General features: G+C 39.8%; 2 protein-coding genes across 3 annotated transcripts in view; one reads left to right on the top strand and one right to left on the bottom strand.

Annotated features, from left to right (window-relative positions):
* Window positions 1–27082, bottom strand: part of LOC116178913 — a 194765-nt gene that overhangs the window by 102360 nt on the left and 65323 nt on the right. The window contains exon 2 of the mRNA XM_031498571.1: window positions 19398–19467. The gene's annotated coding sequence lies outside the window, so the exon portion shown is untranslated. The remainder of the gene's footprint in view (window positions 1–19397; window positions 19468–27082) is intronic.
* LOC116178914 overlaps window positions 1–27082 on the top strand; it is a 195833-nt gene that overhangs the window by 151970 nt on the left and 16781 nt on the right. For both annotated transcript variants that reach the window (XM_031498573.1, XM_031498572.1), the window contains 6 exons: window positions 6536–6603; window positions 14498–14598; window positions 18910–19095; window positions 19151–19265; window positions 19314–19377; window positions 24026–24158. In XM_031498573.1, coding sequence (XP_031354433.1) covers window positions 6536–6603; window positions 14498–14598; window positions 18910–19095; window positions 19151–19265; window positions 19314–19377; window positions 24026–24158 — 667 coding nt within the window. The remainder of the gene's footprint in view (window positions 1–6535; window positions 6604–14497; window positions 14599–18909; window positions 19096–19150; window positions 19266–19313; window positions 19378–24025; window positions 24159–27082) is intronic.

Genomic DNA, 27082 nt, shown 5'->3' with positions numbered 1-27082 from the left:
GACATCGTCGATACGTCGATACATCGAACTAAGTACAAAGCAAAACTAAGGGATATGTTAATTCATAATACTTTGAAATATTTAAAATGTGCACAGTGTGATTTTGCAACAAATACCACCAGCATGTCCTGAAACGGCATCTCTTCACTCACAAAACCCCAAAGGATTTAAAATGTGCACACTGTAATGGCATTATATGTCAATGTCAATTCGGAAACACGAGGTTCGCCGGAATAGACGATACAACGTTAGTCGGGTGTGCTATTACATATATGTATAAATAATGTTTGTCTATCTGTTCGCTTTTTTTGCGTTTGTAGGACACTTTCCGAAATTCTTACGGAAACGGGAACAGGAAAAAACCAGTGGGACAGAGACTTGACATTTAGCAAGTAGGTTCTACTAGGGACTACTAGTTTAATATAAACCTGTGGCTTAAAAGTAAGATTTCTGAATCTGATGATATAAAAATCCAAATTATTTTAGGGTCTGATGAATCTGAGAAATTTTTCGAAACTGAAGATCAGCTGTAGTTTTCATAAGAGGCTATTTGTAGAATTATTCATATTGGAGTATTAAACGACACCCATTTAGGTCTCTCCTATACCTCCTAATTCTTCAATCTTCAAATATTCACCTCCTAACCATCCCAATTAAAGATCTTTCGCCTCTTGATTTTCTAACTCTCTAACATAAAATCAGGTCAACGTGTTTCGTTCAATGCCCCTGGAGACAGAGGAGCTGGGCCGTTCAAACTCCCCAAAACATCTTCAGCCAGAAAACGGTAATGTAAGGATAGGTAAACTTAGGGATGGGAATGGAAGGACCGCAATTAGGACGCTAAGGGGGAGAAGTGCTGCTCTAGCATTCGTATGTAGGTCTGAGGAAAACCTCCTGACCAAATCGCGGGCAGTCTGCAGTGGGATTCGAACACGCGCCCTCTCGAATAGCAGTCAATAAGCGTAATCAGTATGCCGCCCGCCTCGGTACACCAGATCTAAATTCCGTACGTGTTTTGTTTGCAAATGGGAGAAATAGTTTCTTTACCCAAAGAAATAACGACATACTTTTTTTCTCATTGCGTCTTGCAAATGTACGTGGAATTTAAAGAGAAAAGATGAAGCGAATTTTGACAAGTACTCGCATTCGGCGTAACTTTCTGAAAAGCAACAATAAAAAAGAAAACTTTTTTAATTTGTACCGCCGAGCGCCCGCTCGGAAAACTTGGTCACCTCATTCTACGCTCGTCCTTAATTAATTTCCCGCATCAAGTACAACGCGCAACAGGCTAAACAAACATTTTGGATAAATGGCTTTCCGCAAGGGAAACGCAAGCGCTTAGGATTATTTTCAATTTGTGCCCGCGTTTCCAGTGAAAAGGAAAAATTGTAATCAATATTCCTTTTAAACGAAATAAACTCGAATAGCGGAAGGACGAATATAAATAGAATCAAATATTGTAGTTGAAGTGCTTTGTAGTAGACAGCCAGAAACAATATTTCGCCACGTCTCTGTTCTGTTTTGTTTGAAAATATTGAAGATGCCATACCGTGTGCTTCATCTCTAAATTGGATTTTATTACACCATGTACGTTTGAAATGCGCTCCCAACGGTTCTTTTGAATTAAATTGGAGGATCATTCCATTCAAACATAAGGCATTATACTACCACACTTTCAAAAATCGGTAAACGTTATCCAACTAATACGTTTTCACGTTTTTTCAAAGAAATCGGTGTCATATAAGGATTGTAGGACCCTTCACTAATCTAATTAAAAATATCTATGTTTTGGTGAATTCAAATTCAAACCAAATTTAATTTGTTGGATTGCAGATTCGTCGCTTACCGCCTGTGAAATTCAACTAAACTTACCGAGTTTGTGGTCCAATGGTAGAGCGTTGGGGTATAAATCCGGAGGTCGGGTGTTCGAACATGGGTTAAGGTGAATTTTTCATCTGTGGCAGAGATGGGATTTACCTTAGACCAGTTTCAGCATTCTGCCGGCTACTCCGAATTAAGTTTTCCTGCATTTTCCTAATTCCTAAAGTAAATATCGGAGTAGTATAGAACAACTAATGGTCTTCTGCAGAGGTACCTCTAAAGAAGCATTATGTGGGTCACTCTGTAATTGGGCGCAAGCCTGTTGAGGGCCCAGAACAAGGGATGGATAATAAATAAATTAATAAATATATAAATAAATAAATAAAGAATTCGCATGGAGGAATTCAATGTCTTCCAAACATATAAAGTTTCCAAAAAGGGTTTTCGGAATATTTAGTGGGTGTTTTTGAATTCCCCGTAGCGTTTCGAAATAGACAAAACCCTCAAAAATTTCCGATACAGAGGTTTGTTCTTCTGCGTCTTCAAAGCCTCAGTCTAGAGGTCCACCAGGGTTTCAAACCATTGATGACATCTACAATCTATGATTTAAAGTGCTCACTTGTCAACTTCGAAGCCATACTAGCCCGATTTTGAACCTCGTAACGCTTCAGTTTTTGGACGTCATTCCGAGATTTCAAGGTCTGTGTATTCTTCCATGTTTTCCGAGTTTTAAAAACTTCTACGCGCGTAAGGATGTCAGGTATGCAAGACTGAAAAGTGTGTGACGCCCTTTAAATTAGTTAATCTTCAGGTTCTTAAGGTATGGAGGTTTTTCGGGAGCCACGCGGATAGCTGCAGTAATTCTCGATCAAATTAACACCCAACTTGAATTTATTTACACCCTGTACATAAAAATGATCAACAAAACTATGTTGGTATCCCTGGATGGATTTTATTGTATTCTATGGTATCACCGTGAGCTGTAGGCTGTACAGGTATTTCGAAACCTTGTTTTCAGATGAAGCGCCAAATTTAAATATTCCATTAAGGTCAAAATCGATACGCTACCTGAATTATACCTTTAAATCAATAAATACTGTCAAAGGCAAACGTTGATTTATTCTTGATGGGTATGGAAAAATACTCATGGAACAATATTTTGCACTTTTTTCACAAAATTTTAATAATGAAAGGCAACATAAATATACATCAAGCTCCTATTGCTTACCCTTACGCGTTTCTCGAATGTATGTGCGCTCTCACGTTCACTCTCCCCCTCCCCGCCCTTAAACTGACCGTATAAATTTAAATTACAAATCAAAAATTACATATTCACTGTAGCTGAGAATTTGAAGATATCGAAGATATCTCTTGGTAAAGTCTCCCCATTAATCATCTAACAAGAAAGAAAACAAAAAAAAACGCTTCTTCAATTTTTTCAAATGCTTCGGATACTTGTGATTCATTTGCTTCTTGCCAACCTTTAGATCCTTCCCATTCTCTAAGCTTTGCAGGTTCCTCAAAATTCTTCAAATTTGTTGGACACTTCCGATTGTTTAGATTTTTGGATCCTTCAAATTGTTCAGTTAACTCTTAAGATTTTTCGAACCCTTCAAATACTTCAGGTCATTTACTTTTTTCGCAGCTCTCGATTCTGTAACGAGAGCATTTAGGTTTGGTTCTCAAGGTTTGAATTTTCCCCCCAGAAAAGTAGTAAATTAGAATTTTTAAAGCTGTACAAAATGTCAAGGTTCTGAAGTGTCTTCCCAAACAAATATTGGACGTGATTATGTAAGGAATTTATCTGGATGATTGCGACCATCGAAATATGTGTCATTTCCAACTAGTCATTTTCAATGCGTTTTTGTTCTTTAATTACTTGAGGGTTCAAGATAGCGGTGATCGGTTCAGTTTCTTTTAATGGGAGATATAGTATAGTCATCATGAGAGAAGTCAACGTGAAAACTTTTGAGTCAGCTTAATTTGAGAAAGAGAACTAAAACTATCTGAGATTGGTAGTAACAAAGACACTAACCAGTAGAAAAATTAGTTATCGCTGAATTATACCTTTAAATCAATAAATACTGTCAAAGGCAAACGTTGATTTATCCTTGATGTGTATGGAAAAATACTGATGGAACAATATTTTGCAGTTTTTTCACAAAATTTTAATAATTAAAGCCAACATACATCAAGTTCCTATTGCTTACCCTCGCTCGTCTCTCTCTATCCCGAATGTATCTGCGCACTCACGTTCACTCCCCCCCCCCAAACTCTCCGTATAAATTTAAATTACAAATCAAAAATTACAAATTCACTGTAAAGTTTGATAACGCAATTTCTGTATACACTGTATCTCAACAGCATACGATTTTAAGTAGAGGAATTTCTTGCCATTCGGCTCGCATTCGGAAACTCGACTTTAAATCCGACTCATATTCAATTCAATAGCAATTGGCGAAAGTTTAACATCACTGTCTCTTTTCGTTCGCGAGTTAGACGAGGAGCAAACCGTCAGGCGGACAGACGGGCAAAATCATCACATAAAGATCGGGGAAAGCTGAGAATTTGAAGATACCGAAGGTACGAGACATACTATTGGTGAAGTCTCCCCATTAATCATCTAACAAGAAAGAAAACAAAAAAACACTTCATCAATTTCTTCAGATACTTTCGATTCATTTGCTTCTTGCCAACCTTTAGATCCTTCCCTTTCTCTAAGCATTATAGGTTCCTCAAAATGCTTCAAATTCGCTTGATACTTCCGATTGTTTAGATTTTTGAATCCTTCAAATACTTCAGATTCTTCAGGTCATTTACTTTTTCGCAGCTTTCGATTTTTTTAGATTCTGTAACGAGAGCATTTAGGTTTGGATTTCAATGTTTGAATTTTTCCCGCAGAAATAGGTTAATTAGAATTTTTAAAGCTGTAGAAAATGGTAAGGTTCTTCCCAAACAAATATTGGTCATTTCCAACTAGTCATCTTTAATGCGTTTTTCAAGATAGCGGTGATCGGTGCAGTTTCTTTTAATGGGAGATATAGTATACTTATCATGAGAGAAGTTAACGTGCAAACTTTTGAGTCAGCTTAGTTTGAAAATAAAACTATCTGAGATTGGTAGTAACAAAGACACTAACCAATAGAAAAATTAGTTATCGCCATTGAGAGATAGTCCGCCATTTGTGAGCGTGGGAACCAATTCTATAATTAAAGAGTGGGTAATTCGCCATTTAATAGATGAAGTCTCTTGGCAATCGAGGAGAGATCGCAAAAGATTTAAATCAAAGGGGAATTTAGATTTTCGGTTTGGAAAAATTTGATTAGTTGTTTTGTTTCCAAACATTTGTGCAATCCAGAAAATGTAAAGCTGGTATGTAAAATTTTACGGCATTTTAAATGTTGCGTTGACATATATACAAGGGATTATTATTAAACACTAAACCGTACAAGTAACTTAAAATTCCCAAGTCTCAAATAAATAAAAACTTCCTTTGTATACGGAAGTAAAAGAGCTGATCAAACGAGATCGTAATTAAATCATATAAACTGCTGAAATTATAACAGAAAAACTGTCAACATTTCAACAATAAACTTAGTTCAATGGGTACCATTGTTGGGGACCTATTTTTTTGTGCAACTGCTTATTAAGGATTTTTTTTTCAATTATACTAAACAGTAACCAAGTTCAGTACACTATATAGTGTATACAAATCACCTTGGAAGTTAAGTTTCCACTTACCAGTACCAAAGAATCACCCAAATTGAGAGTTTTATCATCTAGAAAAATTATCTCTTGAAGTAATTACCTATTATCCAATAGCGATAGATTTCCAAATGCACTTTCTTGAAAGTAACATCTGTATTATAACGATCCACTCAATAATCAATCAGCCAAATTCAAGAGTTAATTTTTTGGTGGTATTTTTTTAATATAAAAAGTGAATAAAAAATTGTGTATGTGCGTAATACTACTGTGTGCAATGGCAAATGGTCACTAAACCGCCCACAAAACACCTGTCCGGCTAGTTCAAAACAGGTTTTTTAAATATTTTGTTGATCGTGGTATGTGGGCGAAATACGGTCCTGACTTTTTAACTGCGTTTTAGCATTGAATAAAAACACTTTTTATTCAATGGTTTTAGTGATATGGCGTGATTGTCTAGAGTTGTAGGAGGGATTTTGTTTATGCCGCATTCGTTATCTGGCTTACATAATTCGCGTCGGAATTGGGTTATATCTGTCTTTTCCAGCGGAGGAAGTTGATGATTGGCGGTCTAAATGAGAAAAATAAGCGATTATTGTTTATGTGCTGTTGCTCGTTTGTTTACCCAAGGCCAATACTTAAATACATTCTTTATCAACAAAACTATTTGCAATAAGTACTCAGAAAAAATGATATGATATGAGAGGCGACATGCGACAGCGACAGGTCACTCCAGGAGGCAATACGTTACCCGTTGGAACCTTCTCACGCCTTTGCAATAATTTGTTTATAAAAAAATGGAAATTTAAATAACGATTATGTTTTATTGTTTTAAAATTCCACCTTCACCTCGTTAACGACCGCCTAATTCGTCATACTCTTATCACTATCTTTATAGCTAGCCTACGCCAACGCAGTACCTGCTTACACCTTACACGAAAAATTTATCGCCGCGCCCCGCGTTTTTAATGTAAATTATTGTTGCGCTGATAACTGATGTTTGCTTCAGAGATATCCGGTGAGCTGAAGGAGACCATAGAAGCCGTTACGCCGAGGTTTGAGGAGAATCTGAAGAGGGTGAGTACGACTTTACTCCAACCCTGAGCTGATCAGTCGGTTATCACTATTTCAAATGTGTAAGTGTAATATGTCAAAAAATCTTTATTACCCAAATGAATTGAAGGTCGGATGGTACGCTCCAAAAAATCCCAAAATTCTTCTTTTAATATTTTTATCAACAGCTATGACATACAGGTTCGCTGATAAGTCTGGAAACGGTCGATTATCGGGGAAAATATACAAGGTTTTGCCACAACAGATTTGAGGTTTCTTTAATGTCTACTAGGCAGTAGCAATATTAATTATACATGGTTGGTCATAAAGGCGTGGCACAAATATTGCATTTTTTAAACGGAACACCCGGTATATTATTCGATATTTCAATTCTTCCCTTAATTTTGAGCATAATTTATTAGAAGCATGATTTACCCAAATGCAATCGTTTCCGAGTTATCAAGGTTTGAAAATAATTATTAATATATTAATTATATTTATTAATAATTAATTAGTAATGAATTTGAAAATAATAGCGTTTATGTTCAAAACTTGATAACCCGGAAACGATTGAATTTAGGTACATTATGCTTTTTACAAATTTTGATTAAAATCGAGAGAAGAATTGAAATGTTGAATAATATAAAGGGTGTTCCATTTAAAAAAAAATGCAATTTTGGTGTGCCACGTCTTTATGGACAACTCTGTATAATTAAAATGACTGCCTACTAAACATTGAAGAACCCCAACACTTTTGTATAAAACATATTTCGATGTCCCTTTTCCTCGATAATCGACCGTTTCCAGACTTATCAGCAACCCTGTATATAGAAGGGTTGAATTAATGGTTTCACCAAGATCTTTTGGTTCACCCTTTCGGATTCTGCAGAAAATGTTTCAAAATTTGTGCCCCACGAGGCTGTAGAAATGAAGATTATGTACCGAGTGACCCAAAAAGACTGTTCCTGGGCCATATCTCGGGAACCGTTCGTCGTATGACTTAGGGGTAAAAAAAATTATTGGGTAAATCGGCTATGAGGAATCTCTGGAAAATATTTTCTAGTTCTAAAAATCACCACCAGAGAGCAGAACTGCCATCTTAAATTTTAAAATTGCATTTTATTTAAATTTCGCATAATAAACTAAAAACTTTTTTTACATTTTTAAAGAGAACCAGTTTATCTATCATTTTCGTAAAAACAAAAACTCAGTTATTTCAAAAACAAAGATGGTGTGGGGCGTTCAATTGTTTTTGCAATAACCTGCTTTAACTTTTTAACGGTTTGGCCGATTTTAACAAATTTGGCATCGTTGAAAAGAGCATTCCTTGGGCAATAAGAATATATAGTTAATTTAGTTCAATCCTTCTCCGCCAGAGGGCTAGATTTGACACCATGGCCCAAAATCCTAAAAAATCCAAAAATCAAATGGTATGATATGACTTTTTCTTTATAAAAAAGTAGGCAAATAACATCCAAAGAAGCCAGTGAAAACCGTTTTTCAAAATCTCGTTCCTAACCTCAAATATTGGGAGATTAATATAATAATTAATAATTAATTAATTAATTAATTAAAATAATAAACTGGTTCTCTTTAAAAATGTGAAAAAAGAATTTTTAGTTTATTATACGAAATTTAAAAAAATGCAATTTTAAAATTTAAGATGGCAGTTACGCCCCTCTGGTGGTCATTTTTAGAACTAGAAAATATTTTCCAGCGATTATTCATGACCGATTTACCCAATAATTTTTGTTACCCCTAAGTCATACGACGAACCCTTCCCGAGATATGGTCTTATTGGGTCACCCGGTACATCGGGCAAACTGAAATCATAGCATTGTCAACTGTTTACTGTAAGTGGAACACCCATGGGCTGAATATAATTATATCTTTGTTTGCACCCAAAACCGCACAGCAAGAAATAGCCTTGAAGGAAATTAATTTTTCGTTCTTCCTTCTTTGGTTGTCCACACCTCACCGTGGACATAGCGTATGAATTGGGTGCTCACTTGGTGGTGGTGGTGCAGGATCTGCTCGATCGATGAGCCGAACGCTTTGCACAGATCCAGGGTGTTGAAGTCATTGCCCTGCATGCGTCTCGGTTTTGTCGTCTTATGTATATTCCGGCAACAGCGCACAGTTCTTGGCAAACGGATCTTGGACCATTGCGAAGTGTTCTGTTGGCGGATGAAGATGGCGGTGTGAGCCTTAAATGCAGCTTGGGTGGCTTCATCTGCAGGGCAGGAAGGCTTGCACGGACTCCTGCAGATCGTGAATTGTTCCTTAGTCCGACCCTTAAGAAGAAGCGGGCGAGGAAGGAAGGAGACACTCTTCTGGAGCCGTGGCGGTGTCAAATCATGGCCTTTCAAGTTCATGTCTACATTTGGTTGCTTTGCTGAAGCGAGGTGGCTCGACAGTTGCAGGAGTAACGGGGGGGGGGGGGGGGGGGCCTACGCACAGTGGGGGTCGAACTTGTGCTTTCGCTTTCGCGGCAATAGGAGGTGCTGCAGTGCCGCGACGTGAACTTTCTTCGTCCAGTCGGAGCCACGTTATCGGGGGGAGCAATATCTGGCGTTCTTTTATGCGCGGAGCAAGTGGTGGAGGCGTGACGCGATGTGGGTGGTGCGTGCTACCCTGTGTCTTCTGGCATCGCACCCTCGGGTGTTGGAAGTAGTGATCTTCGAGTGGTGGTTTTTGGCGTATGCGTTTTCGTTCGATGTTGGATCGCTCCAAATATGGCTTATAATCGGCGAAGTCCCGACGGTGACGGATCTGGTGCTCAGTCAGGCACGTGATCGCCATTACTTCCTTGACATTAAGGCCTCCTTTTATGCTGTTAGCCTTAACCCTGGCGATTTTGGCTATGATTTCTGCCTTTGATAGTTTCACTTCCGACTTCAGTTCTTCAGTATATTTCTTTGGGTGGGCCCAGTGCTCGTGTTATCTCGGCACCGTGAAGAGCTTCGTTTATGGCGGTCTGCGTAGAGGCAAGGAAGTGACCTTTTTGCTGGACATTGCTTAGATTTGTTGACCGCCTATCTGCAATTGCAGATATAAATAGAGTTCGTTTTCCTGGCCTTTAAGACCGATTCACATTATCGGTCACGTCACGGTCACAACACGTTCATAAGAAATACACGCTACAATAATGACCGGACCGTGATCTGGCCGTGACGTGACCGATAATGTGAATTCTCTGAAAAAATCCAAAATCTAAGATAATGAAGAAATCAAAGAATCCGAGGAAGATATAGATACCAAAGAAGCAGAAGGGCCCGTCGAAGCTGAAGAAGGTAGGAGGGAAGTCAGAAAGCGAATCACCCCCAAGAAGTTGAAGGAGTAAATCGAATTTCCTCTTGCCAATACCGGATACTGGTAAAGAACAGGACAATTGCCTTGCAGATCTCCGATACACATCGGAAAAAGATAGGGTAGTAAAGAGAGAAAGTAAATCGGGGGAAAAGCTCACAATCCGAAAAAAAGCAATGGAGTAGCTGACTCCGAATCAGAAGAAAAACAGAGGGAAGAAGTCAAATGTGTGAAGGAATAGGAGAAACATATGAAAGCGAAGACACCCATAACTCATTGGATCTAAAAGAGACGTGGAATCTGATGTGGCCCGGCTGAGAGGGTAGGTAGAGCAGAAGAAACCTAGAGAGTTGCAGAAATCCGCGAATTAAAGAACCCGAAGCAGACGATGAAACCGAGATAACCCAGGGAGCATAGGAAACCGTAAAATATTGTTAAAGCCAAGAGACCAAAAAAGGAAAAAGTCGGGAAAATCAGTAGCTGTCGCGGAACAATCCCGAGATAAGAAGAGGCAGAAGAATCTGTTGCAATCAAAGAAAGTGAAGAAGGCGAGAAATCTGAGCAGAATAAGCTGTTGCTTCTGGTCGTTTTGGCCGTTGCAGTATTAGGCGGAGGAGGCGAGACAAGGAGAAAGAAAGTTAGATTAGTAGAGAAGACCACCACTGACCAGGAGTCAGGACCCGAAACGGAGAGGGAATGGGAAATACAAAGGAGGAGAAAGAGAGCTAAGAAACCCAAATCCGGGAGCGAGAGTGAGGGTATTCGACCTACGGCGACAAGGCGACGAACCCCCAGGGCGGAGGCGGTGCTCGTTAAGCTACAGGGGGAAAACCACATGGAAGAGATGCTGAAGAAAATAAGACAGACGGACATGTCGGGAGTGACGACTAAGATTAAAAGCATATGGAAGACGAGGAACGGCGACATCCTCCTCCGGGTAGAGAAGGGAGTGGGAAAAGCCGAGCCAGTACTCGCCAAGATCAAGGCAGCCATCAGCGATCGAGGGGTGGCGCTTTTAGAAGATAATTGCACCCTCTCTGTCAGGGACCTGGACGCGATAACAATCGGGGACGAGGTATTAGAGGCCTTGCTACGAATCAACCCCAACGCCAGGTGCAGAATAAAGAATATGATCACGGGGCAGAAGGTGGCATTTCTTCACCTTAACAGAGAGGCAGCCGAGATTGTAGCTACCTGCGAGTGGGCTTGACCTCATGCAGGGTGAAAATTAACGTGGACCAGATACGCTGCAATAGATGCTGGGAGCCAGGACACATCTCGGTCCAATGTAAGGGGGAGGACCGCAGCGCTCAGTGTTTTAACTGCGGGAACTCCGGGCACTACGCGAGGGACTGTAAGCTGGAAGCCACATGTCAAAGATGCGAGGGGCTGGCCCCAGGTCTCGGGGTAGGACATAGGGCCTACACTCTAGAAGGTGTAATTACGACACAAAGCGAAAGAAAATCGAGGCAGCTAAGATCACCGGTGTAGAGATACGGCTGACACGGGCGGAACAGGAGGTGTGCGATGCACACTGGCTTAACACCGCGAGGGCGAGCGACGGCGGAGCAACTAGTGCTAGTGGGCCGGACAATGTACCGGCGGTTATCGTCAAGAGGGTTGCACAGTGGTATCCTTGGATTTGGACCCAAATCATCAACAAGGCTCTCGAGACCAGGGTTTACCCCGGGCGGTGGAAGAAGGCAAATCTGGTCGTGGTACCTAAGGCAACTGGGAAGTACGGACCAATATGCCTACTAGATTTCTCGGGCAAAATTGCTGAAATGGTCATCAAAGAAAAAATAAGCGAACAAGTGGGGGACAATCTGTCACCGTATCAATACGGATTCCGGAGAGGAAGGTCCACCGAGGACGCGGTACTCCATATCCTTAGACGTTCAAAACGCTTTCAATTCCGCGTATAGGGAAGCAATAGTGGCCACATTGAAGCACTTAGGCGTTGAGTGGCAGCTAGTGACGCCATGGTGATAGCCGGGTTGCCTCCAGTTGGGATCACTGCGAAAGCGAGAGGGGAGAACTGGGATGTCGACGGCCTGATGAACGCATGGCAGGAGCGATGGGAAAAGCGGAAATCCTGGACACGGGCATTGATATGGGACGTCAGGGAATGGACCAACAGGATGCACGGCGAAGTCGATTACTATCTGACCCAGTTTCTGTCTGGCCACGGCGAAAATACCGGCTACCTCCACCGATTCGGAAATCGGCCAAATCCATCCTACGCAGACTGCGCAAACTTGAATCACCCAGGACGTGCAGTGCTGGAGTGCGCGAGATGGCACGCGCGCAGACTAGCAGCAGAAGTAGAGGTTGGCGAACACCTGAAAACGGAAACGGTGGTTCCAATTATGCTGAACACACCGGAAGACTGGAACGCCGTGCAAAAGCTGGTGACGGAAGTGGTCTCCAGAAGGGAGAGACAGAAACGCGACGCCCATTTAGGCGAATTAACAGATACACTAAGGCTACCAACCGGAGACGACCACCTGTCTTCGAGCTACCTCTCGAGCGAGAATGCTTCGGCGGGCCCTCGACGTCACCTAGCTTAGAGAGGATAGAGTTTTACTGGGTATACGCCAAGGGAGTCCACACACCCCCCGCTATAGAGGCGAGCGGGGCAGCCTATAAAAGGTTTCCCAAACCTGTATTAAAAAAAAGTATTAGGCGGGATAGAGGAGTGTCTTCCTGCTTCGAAATATTTGCGTTTATCTTGATTTTCCCAAAGCTGCCCAACATCGCACAGTGCCCGTTGCAATTTTAAATATGTGATCGTGATCGTCCCAAAAACTCAAAAATACTGAAGAAGCACAAACAATTGGAAGGATGTGAAGAAATTAAAGGAAAAGCAGAATCTGAAGCTGAAGAAGCAAAAAGAGCGATCAAACCAAAGCAGATCTTTTGTAATGTTTTCCAAGGGCTCCGTTCCAAACAATTTTACCTATCCCATCAGGCCGTTACTCTGCCTAGGCTTGTGCCGAACTCGTCTTCGGCTCGCTCGGCATTTATTTTAAAAAATTTAATTTAAAAAATTTTAGGCACCTCTAAATAGCATTATGCGGGTCACTCTGTAATTGGGCGCATGCCTGTTGAGGGCCCAAAACAAGAGAGGTATAATAAAAATAAAAAAAAAAATAAAAATAAAAACGATCACTTTGACTGCCTTCCATTTGTTCGTCATTGAAATGGGCCTGTTTTTTACACCCAAAAGTGATCGTTTTAACATCAGTGCCGAGCGAGCCTAAGGCGAGTTCGACATAAACCTAGGCACAGAAAAACTGATCGTTTTCGAATCAGTGCCGAGCGAGCCGAAGGTGAGTTCGGCACAAACCTAGGCAACGTAGAGGTCTGATGGGGTAAGTAAATTTGTACTAAACTCGTCTTCGTCTCGTTCGGTCCTGATTCTAAAGCTATTATTTTTTCGAAATTTCAAGGGAGAGAGAGAGAAGGAAACAGACAAACATCAGGTCGCCAGCAAGTCCCACCTAGTCTGTCGAGATTAATCACTGGCGATAAGGGATGAAGACGGATGTCACGTTTACTTCCCAGGAAATGTGATCTCATTCGGGAATTCGCGAGAATGTCCGTGATCTTTCTAGAAACTTTCCGTTTGCTATAAAAGTATTGCGTTTAAAAAACGTTCCATAATCGATGCCGAAGTGATTTTAGTGGAGTTCGTGCTCGTATGTGATAAATTTACCTATTTTACATTTGTGTACAAGTGAGTGATAAATAATAATTTACTGTCATAAATCAATCTATTTGTTAATAAATAAATCAAGTAATTAAATATACGTTACAGTTCTTTCATGCTCAATTTCATTAAAAATAATTTTTAAACTTGGTCGCCTTTCCTAGGCACCTCAATGTGGTCGAATTTTCGGAATAGATATTTTAGGATTTTTTTATTCTTCCGTTTCTTTGCATTCTTCCAATTCTTCAAATCCATTGGACTTGTAACATTCTTCGCATTCTTCCGTTTCTTCGACTGCCTTCGAGTCGTAAGGTTTCTCGGATTTTTTTGTTTTTTCTTCTTTCGAGACTATGCGAGGCCCTCAAATACTTAGGATTCTACATATTATTCCGGTGATCCTTCAGTTTTTTTTTAGATTCGTCCTTTCCTCTGCACCGCTTGGACAAAACAACTATTTTCGGGGGTGGAAATGAACTTTGGCAAGTCAAAAATCAGACACTGGGGTCTGAAGAAGTAGCGGGTGACAGATACAGGGCCTTGCCTTGGAGAATTATTTTTTAAATAGTCGCCGCACTAGTCATACTATCGATAAACCGAGTCCTTTGCAGATTCAACCCTTCGAAAATTGAAACCTATACACTACGTCTCACATTCCACCTTAATTAATATGTATGCCCTTCATCCAGCAAGGAAGACTGTGATTTACGGTTGGCATCTATCCAATTAAGTGCCCGACACGTAATTGCCACATTCCTGTATATCGTCGATGGAAGTCGTCATCAAAGACAAATTAGAGACTCGACCGCCTTTATGCTCAATTATGCTTGCAAATTCGCCGACACAACACTCCATATCAATCTCCAACGGCACGAAATTAACATAATTTCCCATTTCCAGGCGTTCCAGAATGAGGGATTGCGACGCGAGAATCTCGCCGAGAAGAAGGATAGACTCCATCCTCTCGACGACGTCCTTTTTTCGGTCGGGGATAATATAATGTGAGTATGTTTCGACTTCTTCAAGCGACTTTTACAAGCACTCGGAATATGGGATGAACTCGGATGATTTATGACGTCATGTCTTTTATTCGACCACGTAAGCAACCTACATGGGATCCGGGGAAAAATGTTTTAAAGTAAATGCACAAGGTGAGGTCAGGTCAAAGCACTACCGCATGGAAGTGAGTGCTACCCTCGGCGAAAGCAAAACGGCGGCGGCTTTCAGGTGCTATTCTAAAGCCTTTCATCTTTAATGAGAAACTCTCCTATTTAAGGGAAGTGGCTTGATTCATTTATATCTGCAAGCTACTGAATTTTGTATTAGAGTGGAGGTGGTTGTTGATTTACGAATTGTTAAGTTTGAGTGTGATTGCATTGAATTTAATTCCTAAGAGACCTTTGTAACCTATTAACGGATTTGTTTATTTTCCATTTTTTCTTGGGCGGAAAGTTCTATTGGTGGGAAAAGTTGTGCGTCCCAAAATGGTGGCAATCAAAACAGAAAAGTAGTGGGAAGTAGATAATTCGGGGAGAACCGTCGGCAAATGTGCCCACAACCGTGAGCAAAGTCAAGTCAACCACCTGTAAATGATGTAGGGTGAATTTTATTTTTTGTGTTAAAATTGATGTAGAACCGCGAGAAAACTAGCGTCGAACCGTGGGAGCGTTCGCGTTGAGCAGTCAGCGTAGTTAAGTGGACCACTTGTAAGTTAGCGAATTAGCGTTGAACCGCGAGTTGGTTAACTGTAGGTGATCGTGGGTTTTTGTGCGACCTGTGATTTACCGCAGAGTGGATTTTATGTTTTGTGTTAGTCGAATGCGTGACTTGTCCTATAAATATTATTTACGCAGCAATGGCGTGTACGTACAGTAGAGAAGTTGAACACTTGTGAATTGAAACGCGTATGGAAGAATGTGGAATAAAGTTGGGAGATCTCCAATTACAAGGGATAACTGGCGAATAGTGGGAGATTAAAGCCCGGAACTAAATTTGTATGTGGCCTTCAGTTACTGTATAAAAACATTACGCTAAATACGAACAGTGGTGGAAATTTTAACCCTTAAGGATAAAAACGAAGTCACCTTAAATGAAGTTTATTCGCGAGATATATTGGGATATACAAATAATTAGCAGAAATCAAATTCTGTGACACTGATAAAAAGAAGAATCGACATATTACTTAATGTTAATTTTATGGGATTGACGCTTACCGTCGGATCATCTAAAATTGTGAGTGACCTTGTATCAACTTCAAATCAAAGGTCAGTATGCCACCTACAAAACACTTGTCCAGCTTTTGAATTGAAACTCAGAAATTTATAATCTTTGCTTGTACTCTTCCAGCATCTGGTGGGAATGGGCGTATATCAAGGAGACGTAAAGGGGCAGTTGTGAAGGATATGCTCAAGTTACTCATCGTCAGTTTTGAATATTTCTCCTCTTCGCGTTGGATTCAAATCCAAGTGCACAATTAAATTCCGGTAAAGTACATTTATACTACCAACTACCTACGACTGCTTAAGACGGTCAGAGAGAATTCGCGTGGAACCGCTAGTGAATTAGCATGAAGCGGTCAGTGCGGTTAAGTCGGTCGCCTGTATTCATGATAGTTCGTGTTGAGCTGCGAGCGCAGTTAAGTCAACCTCCTGTAATGCACCGCAGGGTAGATTGTATATTTTTTATGTTCGAATTCACGAACCTCGCGAGAACTACGTCGAACCGCAGGAGCGTTCGCTTTGAGCTGTCAGCGTTGTTAAGTGGACCACCTGTATGTTATCGCGGGATGTTTTTATATTTTGTGATGAATGAGCATTGGCCCGCGAGAGAATTAGCTCGAAGTTAAATCGGTTAACTGTAGGTCACCGTAGGGTGGTTTTATTTTTTGCGATATTTACATTGGGCTGCGAGCGAAGTAAAGTCAACTACCTGTAATTTACCGCAGGGTGAATTTTATGTAACCTTCGTTTACGAGGGATCATTTACTGGTTAAAAACTATTACGCTAAATACGGACAGTGGTGGACATTTCTAACCCCACAAAGGTAGAAACTGAGTGACCTTACATGGAGTTTATTGGCGAGATAGGGAATATTACTGTAAAATACAAACAATTAGTGGAAGTGGAAGAATAAGTGGGGTGAGACATGATGAGAAAAGTTGCGAGTAAATAATGCAGTGAGGAAACCTCGGCGCAGAGGACATGACAAATGAAGAGTGAAGAATAAGAGATGAGGAAGCGAAAGAAAAGAGCGAATACACTCGGTTCTAAATTTCTAAGCAAAACTCAAAAAGGACATACTCAAGCTACTCATCGTCTCCTCTTCGCGTTGGATTCAAATCCAAATTGTGTACAATAAAATCCCGGTATAGTACATTTTTACTGGCAAGTGCCTACGACTGCTTAAGACTGCCAGTGGTTGCTAGTGGTTACCTCACTGCTTCTGACTGTCAATAACTGCAGGTGATTTACAATGTAGCACTTAGGAATATGATAAAATGCATTTGAATGAAATACGAGTATATTGAACGAGTATCCCAGACATCGGGGCGCCATCAGGAGCCATCATGTCGATAAAAGATTAGTTATCGGCGATAAGCGGTTCTTGATCACCAGGAATGGTGATGATCCTTATCACCTTAGCGATGTGGTGGCAGTTTATAGATTCATATTTTAATACGACGTGGTTTTGGGTTTTCGATTTCCTGTGTGGGTTCTACAAACCGTGTTGCTAGTGAGTTTCTGTCCTCGTTTTAAGTCCTTGTTTGGGTATCTAGGGAAGTGGCGTCCGTAGGTACCGCTTTTGGCCTGCAACATCAGAGTTGGGTTCTTTCTAAGACTCTATGCCATTTTTCCTTCTTCAATTAAGCACGGTTCATTATAGTAAAAGGGACACATGGGTTTTGATAACATTTTAAATGATTTTCTGGTTAAAACTCGGTCAAATAGAGAGTTTTTTTTGTCAGTTTAGAGTCTGGAGTTGATTTTTTCTAGGGTTGCTCACTATCTAGCAGGACTTTTTATTTTATTTTATATGTGGACTAGTCCTGAAATACGGTCCTGACTTTTTAACTGCGTGTGAAAACTGGCGGCGCTGGTGATTCGTGAGATATGACTTGATTACAGGAATATTTTGTTTATTTTTCAATCGATGTTATTGAGCCTACTACGTAGCGTGGGTTTTTCGGAGTCGATTTATGACTGTCAAGCACTCGGACTGATCAAAAAGTAAATTAGTGGGAAGTTGGTTGTTCGGAAGGAACCGTCATTCGAATTGGTATAGAATCGCGAGAGAATTCGCGTCGAACCGTGATACAATTAGAGTAATTTAGCGCACAGAGTGCGTTTGATTTGTGTTAGAAAATTAACGCTATACCGCGCGCAAAGTGAAGTGAACCACCTGTAATTTATCGTAGGAGTGAATTTTATGTTGTTGTTCGAATTGGCGTGACGCGATCAACGGAGTTCAGTTAACCATACGTAAGTTAGCGCAGGATGGATTTATTTTGTGAAAAAATTAGCATCTAACCGTGCGAGAATTTGCGTTGAACCGCGCGTGAAGAGGTCAGAGCAGTGAAGTCGGTCACCTGTAAATTAGCACAGGATGTGTTTGATTAGTGTTAGATAGTTCGTGCTGAGCTGCGAGCACAGTTAAACCAATCCCCTGTAATTTACCGCAGGGTGGATTTTATATTTTGTGATATTCCAATTCGCGCTTAAATGTGAGATAGAGTTAAGTTAACCACCTTGTTAATTATTACTTTCGGAAATATTTCGTGCGCCTACAATAGTGAAAAGATGCAAAGAAGGACGGGAGCCTAAAATAAAGGAAACGTACAGAAATAGAGCGACATGAAGTAGGTGAAGAACGAAGGCGTGAAAAGGGGAGTTTTGGATGGAGATGTAATGGAAGCTGTCCAGACGCGTGAATATGTTTAATTTTATTGCCTTTATTTTATTTTATTTGTTTCTTCCGTTCGAAAATCATCCCATTCAGCCAGATTTTATACGACCATATTATTTAGATTATTAAGAAAAAACTTAGTAATTTTGAGATTTCTTATTTTAATATTCGACCGCGTGCGTGCGGGGTATTATGTCCAAAAAAGCTTTGTAAGGTTTTTTTGTTTTATTCTTTCTGAATAAATTTTATCATTGTCAATCACATAATTGCAGTGTTTATTCGAATCCATTGTGCGAGCCGGATAGTTTTCATGTCAGATTTTTCGTTTCGCGCCCAAGAATTATGTCAGCAGTTAATGAAAATGTGTGTAATTCGTTGGAACACATGGAAATTTTTTTCTTCATTTCAGAGAACTAAAAGATCTTAAACTCACGAAGACACCCGACTACCGTATCAGCAGCTTATCGGCAGACTTCGCCATGTTAACTCTACACGTGACTATAAATTTAGGCGATTTAAAGATCGAGGGCGACTACGAAGCTAACAACAAGACCCTTCAATACTTCCTTCCCATCGTTCATACTGGAAAAGTCAGGTGAACCTGTCGCGTGTTAACCTCGAATTGTAAATTCACAGATTTGATCTTGCAGAATAACGTTCGAGAACGTCACGGCTACTGGACGCATAGGGATGTTTATTAAAGAAGATTCCTTCGTCGTCGAGCATTACGATTTAGTCTACACGCCACGTGACGTGGCCGTTCTGGTAAGTTTTGGTTTGAGCGGGCTTACCGTTAACTCTGGTTTTTTGCAGGTTCTGTACAAGGAGGAGAACTCGGATGTGCGTGTCGAAAACGAAATCGCGCGACAGAAAGTTGGTAAGTCGGAATTTACTCACGTTTAATTCGCATCCTTTTGGGTTAATCATCAAGTGTGTAGTGAATGGTGACGAATTCTCGCAGCAAATGCTAGAACAAAAAGTTATTGTGAGTACAGTCTTGTAAAATTCTTCCTAAGACCTAAGTTTTTTACTGTTTATCATCGTTTGGCGATCCTGAACTCTCAAAATTGAAGTTACCTGAACCCGAATTAATAACTTTTGTCACTACCAATGGTATATCTCGGAATACACGCCCTCTGAAGGGTTTCCGCAAAAATAATTTTCTTCCTCCTCCACTCTGATAGCGACAGAGCCATGTCTTCACGAATTATCCGCTAAAAAATGCGTGAAATATGATTGTTCGGAGGAGAGGAAAAAATTTGGAGAATTAGGGGAATAGATATACAATACTGAATCTTGACCGTTCAAGGTCGCTCGCCAGCTTGAGGTGACCTTGTAAAGTCAATCAAAGTGAAAGGTCGCGTGCCACGTGACGCTAACCTTGGAAAATAGGTCAAGGGCATTTCCTTTCAAGCTCGCCTCATTTTTGCAGCGCACAAGTTACTCCCAAGGTCATTAAAGATTTTTGTATATTTAATTTTCAAGGTTGCGTGCAGTTGGCGTTCACTTTTGGGTTCCAGTTTACGTTTGATTTTGCGTTCACGCTCGAGTTCGCAAACTGACGCCCAAACGTGGGTTCGTCGACCTGTGGTAGCCTTGAAAGTGAAATATGAACACAAAAAATGGAGCCATTAACCTCTGATAACCTTAAAAGCGAATGCCCTTGAACATCACCTTGACTTACTTTCTAAGGTCACCGCTATGTGACTCGCAACATTTCACCTTAACCTACTTTCCAATGTTACCTTACCGCATAGCGGCAAACGAGTTTGAACGGTCCAGGATTGGATTGGTGGTATATCTACTGGGAGGGGGGCATGTAAAACTAGGATACCCACAAACTCAAATTTCCGTCGCTTACTCGACTTTAAATACAACGGAACGGTTCGAACTGCGCCCATTTTTCACAATACCTTATCACTTGTTATCGCCAGACATACTGTTGATCACGTTTGCTATGAAGCGGTACATGTGGAAATTTCCCTATGTCGACCAATGCAAATTCAAAATTTTAAATTGCCAAGCGACCACCTGTTGCAATATGCCCTTCAATGTCCGTCAAATTCCACTCATACTGCAACCGCAGTTTTAGGATGAACTTTCACTAAAAAATCTGTATCTTCACGTCAAATTTCAATCCATTCCCTCTTAAATATCGTTCAGTTGACCTTAAATTATTCTCGATCTCTCTTCAAGTTTATGTCAAATGTTGTTCAAAGGGTCTTTAAATTCTCCATAAATTGCCTTAAGATTTACCTTAAGTTCACCTCAAATAGTTCTCAAGTTCTTAACCATACAGTTCTCCACTGAAATTCCCAGCAACACGTCTCTCACCTCATGTCCAATTTGAACGTGACGTGAAAGAATGGGAAGGTCACAAAGTTATTACTAAAACGGCCACGAGAAAAACCTGGAAAATATTTTTAAGTTTCTGAAATGGCCGCTAGGGGGCGTAACTGCAATCTGGAATCTAAAAAAGTGATTTTTCTGTGAATTCCGCTATAATAACCTAACAAAAAAATATCCCGTCTTTGAAGACGACGATAATGTGAACCTTTTTTGTTTGACAATTTTTCCTGTATCTCTAAAAATGAAGTGGTGGGGGATATTCAAAGGTTTCCGTAAAGAACACCCTGTATCTTCGAAACGGCTGAGCCGATTTTAATAAACTCGGATTAATTGCAAAGAGTTATTCTTCGGCTACAAATATTATAATATTTGAAGTTTTGTTAGTTTCACATATCGCCGCTTGAGGGCTTTTTTCGACATTCCCACAGAAATGGTTAATTTTCTCAAAAAAATTAAACGCATTGGTTTGATTTTTTTTCATAAAAAAGTAGCTAAATGAATCCTAAACAAGATCGCGAAAACCGCATCTCGATATCTTGTTCCTAACCTAAATTTTAGGCCAATGAGAATTGTATACCCTCAAAATTTTATTTTTTTATGCTAATTTTTCCGGAATTATTTTTATTATATAATTTGTGGCCCTAAGGTGGATCGATTTAAAAAAAGGAAGCTTTTAATACCGCCGTAATGCTCGAAATCACGATATATATCTCAAGATATCGAGATGCTGTTTTCGTGAGCTTGTTTAGGCATCATTTAGCTACTTTTTCATGAAAAAAAATCAAACCAACGCATTTTGAGAAAATTAACCATTTCTGTCGGGAATGTCGAAAAAAGCCTTCAAGCGGTGATATGTGAAACTAACAAAACTTCAAATATTGTAATATTTGTATCTGAAGAATAGCTCTTTTGAACTAACCCGAGTTTGTTTAAATCGGCTCAGCCGTTTCGAAGATACAGGGTGTTCTTTACGGAAACCTTTGAATAACCCCCCACTACTTCATTTTTAGAGATACAAGAAAAATTGTCAAATAAAAATGGTTCAGTTTGTCATCGACTTCAAAGACCGGACTTTTTGTTAGGTTAATATAGCGGAATTCACAGAAACATCACTTTTTTAGATTCCAAATTGCAGTTACGCCCCCTAGTGGTCATTTCAGAAACTTAAAAATATTTTCCAGGTTTTGCTCATGGCCGTTTTAGTAATAACTTTTCTTACCGCAAGCTTCTACGATAGATAGATTCTCAGATACAGTACCTCACATTCTTAGTTGGCCACCATGTACATTATAAAAAAAGTGACTCTAGCATGATTGTTTTTTTTTCGAATTTGGTTTGTTGATAATTTTGTTGTTTTATTCTGAAGGCTAACTAAATAAAGCAAAGGGAGGAGCTCTGAAATGGTTTCTACAAAAAATGATGCCCTTTTGAACCCCCTCCCACTTTTTCTCAATTCTAATAGTACAAGAAACATTCTCCATTAATTTTCAACATTTAGAAGAAACAGTTTCTTATAGGTCTAGCTTAAAAAGTAAGAGATATGCAATGCTTCACGCTGTTCCGTAGATTTTGGGAAGTGCTGAGGAAAGGAAGGCACGTTTTTCCGCATACTAAATTTGGACGTCGCTGTAATGTCCAAAATACGTAGCTTTTAAGGCTGTCATTAAGGGTTTAGAGAAATCTTTGAGAATCAACAACAAAAAATGGACTCTTCTGTTAATCCCTCCTACCTTTTTTTCAATTCCGTTAGCGAAAGAGCCGCCCTCTATCGATTTTTTACATTTAAAAGGAAAAGCTGAAGAGATTCAGGGATTATCGCCCAAAATGTAATGTTTCACGCTTTTCTTTAAATTTTGAAACCGCAAACAATTCTAGAAGCGAATCATAGAATCCTCTTTCATCCTCATTACTCACCAGAGCCAGAGCCAGCTCTTTGGCAATTTTTACTCACTAATCCAAAATCAGTGAGGAATGGACATTAAAACGAATGCTGTACAAAGTGGAAACGTCGCTCTACAAAAAGTATGTGAATAGAAAAGGGAAGTACTTCAAAGAGTGCCAATTATAAAATGAGAATTTTATAGATAAACTTCGTTTATTTGATGAACAGTCCTCGTACAGCTAAATTGGCTAATTTGTGGTTTTAAAATGAGGTCTCAGAGAAAGTATGAAATATTTAAGCGAACTTTAATTCTATGCACAAACTGGATACTGTGTTTAATGCATAAAATTACCTTTTAAAATTCAATTTCCGAAAGTTTGCCGACCATCAAAAAGTACACTCTAACGCTTTTAGCTTATAGACGAACTTTCCGTGCAAAGGACATCGAAACGCTGAAGAGCTCTTCTCTGCTTACGTTAAGTTTGCACCTCCTTCGTTCATTTTTTCGAAATAAGTACTCGACTCAATTTATAACAGTAATTGATTTTCGATGTTGGAGTGAAGAACGCTGTTAGTTCAGTACAAATTGGCGATCCATGATTTCTCTGAACGATAAAGGGTTTTAATAAAAGTTGCTTTATGGGGTTTGTCGAGAGCTTTATACGTTTACGTTGGCAGTATTGCGTTTTCTTTTTAAATTTCCATTAAGCACGTCGCTTTGTATCAACTTTATTGGTACAAAGTAATAAAGTTTTCATTAGAAGCTGCAAGACGAACATGCGAGACCTCTGTGCATTATTTGCATTAATAGCACGTGTGACACGGCGATAGCTATGCGAAAATCTAATAGTCACGTAATATTTGTGTTGTTAAAGCAAAGCGTAATTAGATTTAATTAAACCGCGCGTTTTCATTATTTTCTTTTGATATCTCGACGGTATGAATCTCTACAGATGTACGATGCACTTCGGATCCGTACGAGTTTTTCTATTATGAAAGTTAAAAATTAACGGTTCTATTTTTTGCGAGGTTGGTCTACTAAACTCGATTAGTTTATCTGTGCATTTAGCTTTCTGCTCAAATTCATTTCACCGATCGTAGTGGTTTTCACCTCAATAATTACAAAAGATATTAAAAGAAGGGATCATATTTCAACAGAGGTGATTTTTTAATGGAAATTGGAATTCGTTATCAATGCATCAATGTCTCCGTTGATCTCCGCAAAGCACGCACGTTCGAATTTAATGACGGTCGCCCGAAGCATTTGCGTTTCATTTGTTTCTCTCTGTTGCAGAAGACACAATCGCGCTGACCTTCTGGCCGGAACTCAAAGATACAGTAACTCGCCTGCTACATCGCCAACTGCAAACCGTGATTGTAGAAGAATCCGTTAATGATCTTTTCGGGGAGAGCGACGTCGAACTGCGGTAAGTAATTTGATCTGCAGGTGGAGGAAGTTTTTAATTTATTTCTTTTTTTAATGCATCTTGTTGGATGCAGAAAAGTTTTAAATTGGAAAAGTGCTAAGTTTGTTTCGTTTTTCTTTTTGGAGTTTGCCTCTTTGAAGAGGTGAGTCCGTTTGGTTCACAAAGTATGCATTCAAATGCGTTTGTTCGCAATTTTCGATTTTTTTACCTTCACGACGTTATCGACACAAGTATACAACATTAAAATCTCCCCTACAATTACCCATTAGGTAATTTATATACCGGGTATATTAAATGCTTCTTGGTTAGAAATCGGCATTTTAGAAAAGATTACAAATTTAAAAAACTGCACTTTCTGAATGTAAACACAGCATAATAATTTACAAATTACGACTGTCACTATTTTATAATGCATCGTGTTTCATTTGTTTAATTTTCCAAGGCCACCTAAAAGTGTAGGGTGCTTTTCCAAACAATCTTTCGCGCCATCGACAAATACGTCAAAAGTAAATTTAAGATACAATTTAAGCATATTAATTAATTAATTAATTAATCTCATTTTCCCAATATTTGAGGTTAGGAACGAGATTTTGAAAAACGTTTCATTGCCCTCTTTGGGTGTTATTTTCATATTACATTCCATTTAATTTTTTTTTTTTTTAGGATGTTGGGCCATAGTGTCAAAACTAGCCCCCTGGCGGAGTAGGATTCAACTAAATTACCTATATTTGATTCTTATTGCCCAAGGAATTATCTTTTCAACGATACCAAATTTGTTAAAATCGGTCAAACGGTTAAGAAGTTAAAGCAGGTTATTGCGAAAACAATTGAACGCCCCACGCCATCTTTGTTTTTGAAATAATAATGATTTTTTGTTTTTGCGAAAATGATAGATAAACTGTTTCTCTTTAAAAATGTGAAAAAAGAATGTTTAGTTTATATGCAATTTTAAAATTTAAGATGGCAGTTACGCCCTCTTGTGGTCATTTTTAGAAAATATTTTCCATCGATTCTTCAAAACCGATTTACCCAATAATTTTTTTTTACCCCTAAGTCATACGACGAACGGTTCTCGAGATATGGCCGAGGACAGTCTTATTGGGTCACCCGGTACATATCTGCAACCCTGATACGCTCGTGAGAGAAATTTTTAGCACGAGGTTTTTGAGAGGTTTAACGTACTGGCAATCCTGAATAGTTTTTGGAACAAAATCTTTCAGCAGGGGAAGAAGAGGTGTGGCCATAATGGGTTAATTTTTGACACAAAAATCTGGAACAGGAGAACATAACACGGTAGAAAACTTTGGCGACAAATAAAATGATTGTGGGTTATGTGACTTTCTATATAACCACCAAATTTAGCCAAAGCCCATACTACTGCAAAGGCCTTGCGTTCGATGGTGGAGTAGTTTTCCTCTGCTACAAGATGGGCATCGAACATCGTCTTTTAAGCGCGGTCATTCTGAGATAACTTTGAACGCCGTGTGCCGGTTTTTTCTACAACTCATTGAAACGTCATTTATTAAACATGCTTGTTCAATTAGGCGTGCTCACACTTTAATACTCATCAATCCTATTGTTAATTGGAATTTTTCGGCGCAACAACGGTTCTCGTTATCTACATCCCGGAATGTCTGCAAGACCAGTAACGTGTAATTTCAGAACTCTTCAGTAACGAAGCGTTAAGCCTTAACGCTTCTCGATACCGGGTGTTCAGCAAAGCTGGACGATTCTGCAAATATACGGTCTGAGCATTTCGTACAATTGTTGTTGCAGTATGGTAGTTTTCGCGGCCATTTATCCGATATGTTGGGGATGCAAATGGTTTGCGTGGTTTGGTCTCAACGTGGAAGACCATGTATGGTCTCGGCTCTCCTCCTGGTGTAAAAATGTTCCTTCGTCGGGTCTTAAAATACGCACTATCCGTAGTACTCAACGCTTTTATTGGTACGATTGGTCGCACTATTATCTTTTGTATCGCGGAAAATTTACGAGGTGGAAGCCTACCCCCACTCGTTGTTGGCAGTTCTGACATTAGCCGAGGGTTACTTCAGAAGTGCCACATCTAAAGCACGCGACCGGTGTGACGGTGGTTGCGAGTAGTTATACAGGGCCGATCTTGGCTCCGTTCAAGGTCGCTCGTTACCTGGCGGTAACCTTGGAAAGTAGGTAAAGGTCACTGACGGTGACCTTGGGAATTAGGTCTAGGTGAAAGCCGCGTGCCACGTGGGCGGTTCAAAGGGCTAGTTGTAGTTATCGTATTTTATTTTTTGGGGTGTCAAATTACATTTACAGGGTCAATGATCTGAATTGATGTGGCGTTAAATTAATTTTTAAGGGCATATAAGGTCAATGCCTCCATTTTTGCGGTGTTAAATTACATGTTCGAGGTCATCCAAGGTCAGTGACCTCAATTATTGTGGTATCAAATTAGATTTTCAATGTCATCCAAAGTCAATGACCCCATTTTTACGTTAAAATTCAAATTTCAAGAGCATTCAAGGTCATGACTTCATTGTTATATTGTGTCGAGGTCATCTACGGGCAATGCCCTCTTTTTTGTCGTGTCTAATTACATTTTAGAGTTCATACAAGGTCAGTGAACCTATTTTCTTTTGCTGTAGCAAATAACATTGTCAAGACCATACAAGGTCAATGGCACCATGTTTTGCGATCTCAAATTGCATGTAATCCAAGGTCAAAGTCCTCTTTATGTGGGTCTCATTATATTCTCATGGTCATCTGAGGTCATTGACCCTTTTTTGTGTTGTCAAATTCAATGTCATACGAGGTCATTGGCCCCTTTTTGTGGCGTCAAATTACATTTTCCAAGGTTTTCCGAGGTCATTTACTCCATACATTTTCAAGGGCATCCGAGGTCATTGAGCCCATTCCCCGTTGTCCTCTGTTAGTAACGTTGCGGT

This window comes from Photinus pyralis, unplaced genomic scaffold (genome assembly GCF_008802855.1).
Source record: "Photinus pyralis isolate 1611_PpyrPB1 unplaced genomic scaffold, Ppyr1.3 Ppyr1.4_LG8, whole genome shotgun sequence".
NCBI classification, from domain to species: Eukaryota; Metazoa; Arthropoda; class Insecta; order Coleoptera; family Lampyridae; genus Photinus; species Photinus pyralis.
The sequence above is the reverse complement of the archived record's forward strand: the minus strand, read 5'-3'. Positions and strand labels throughout refer to the sequence as shown.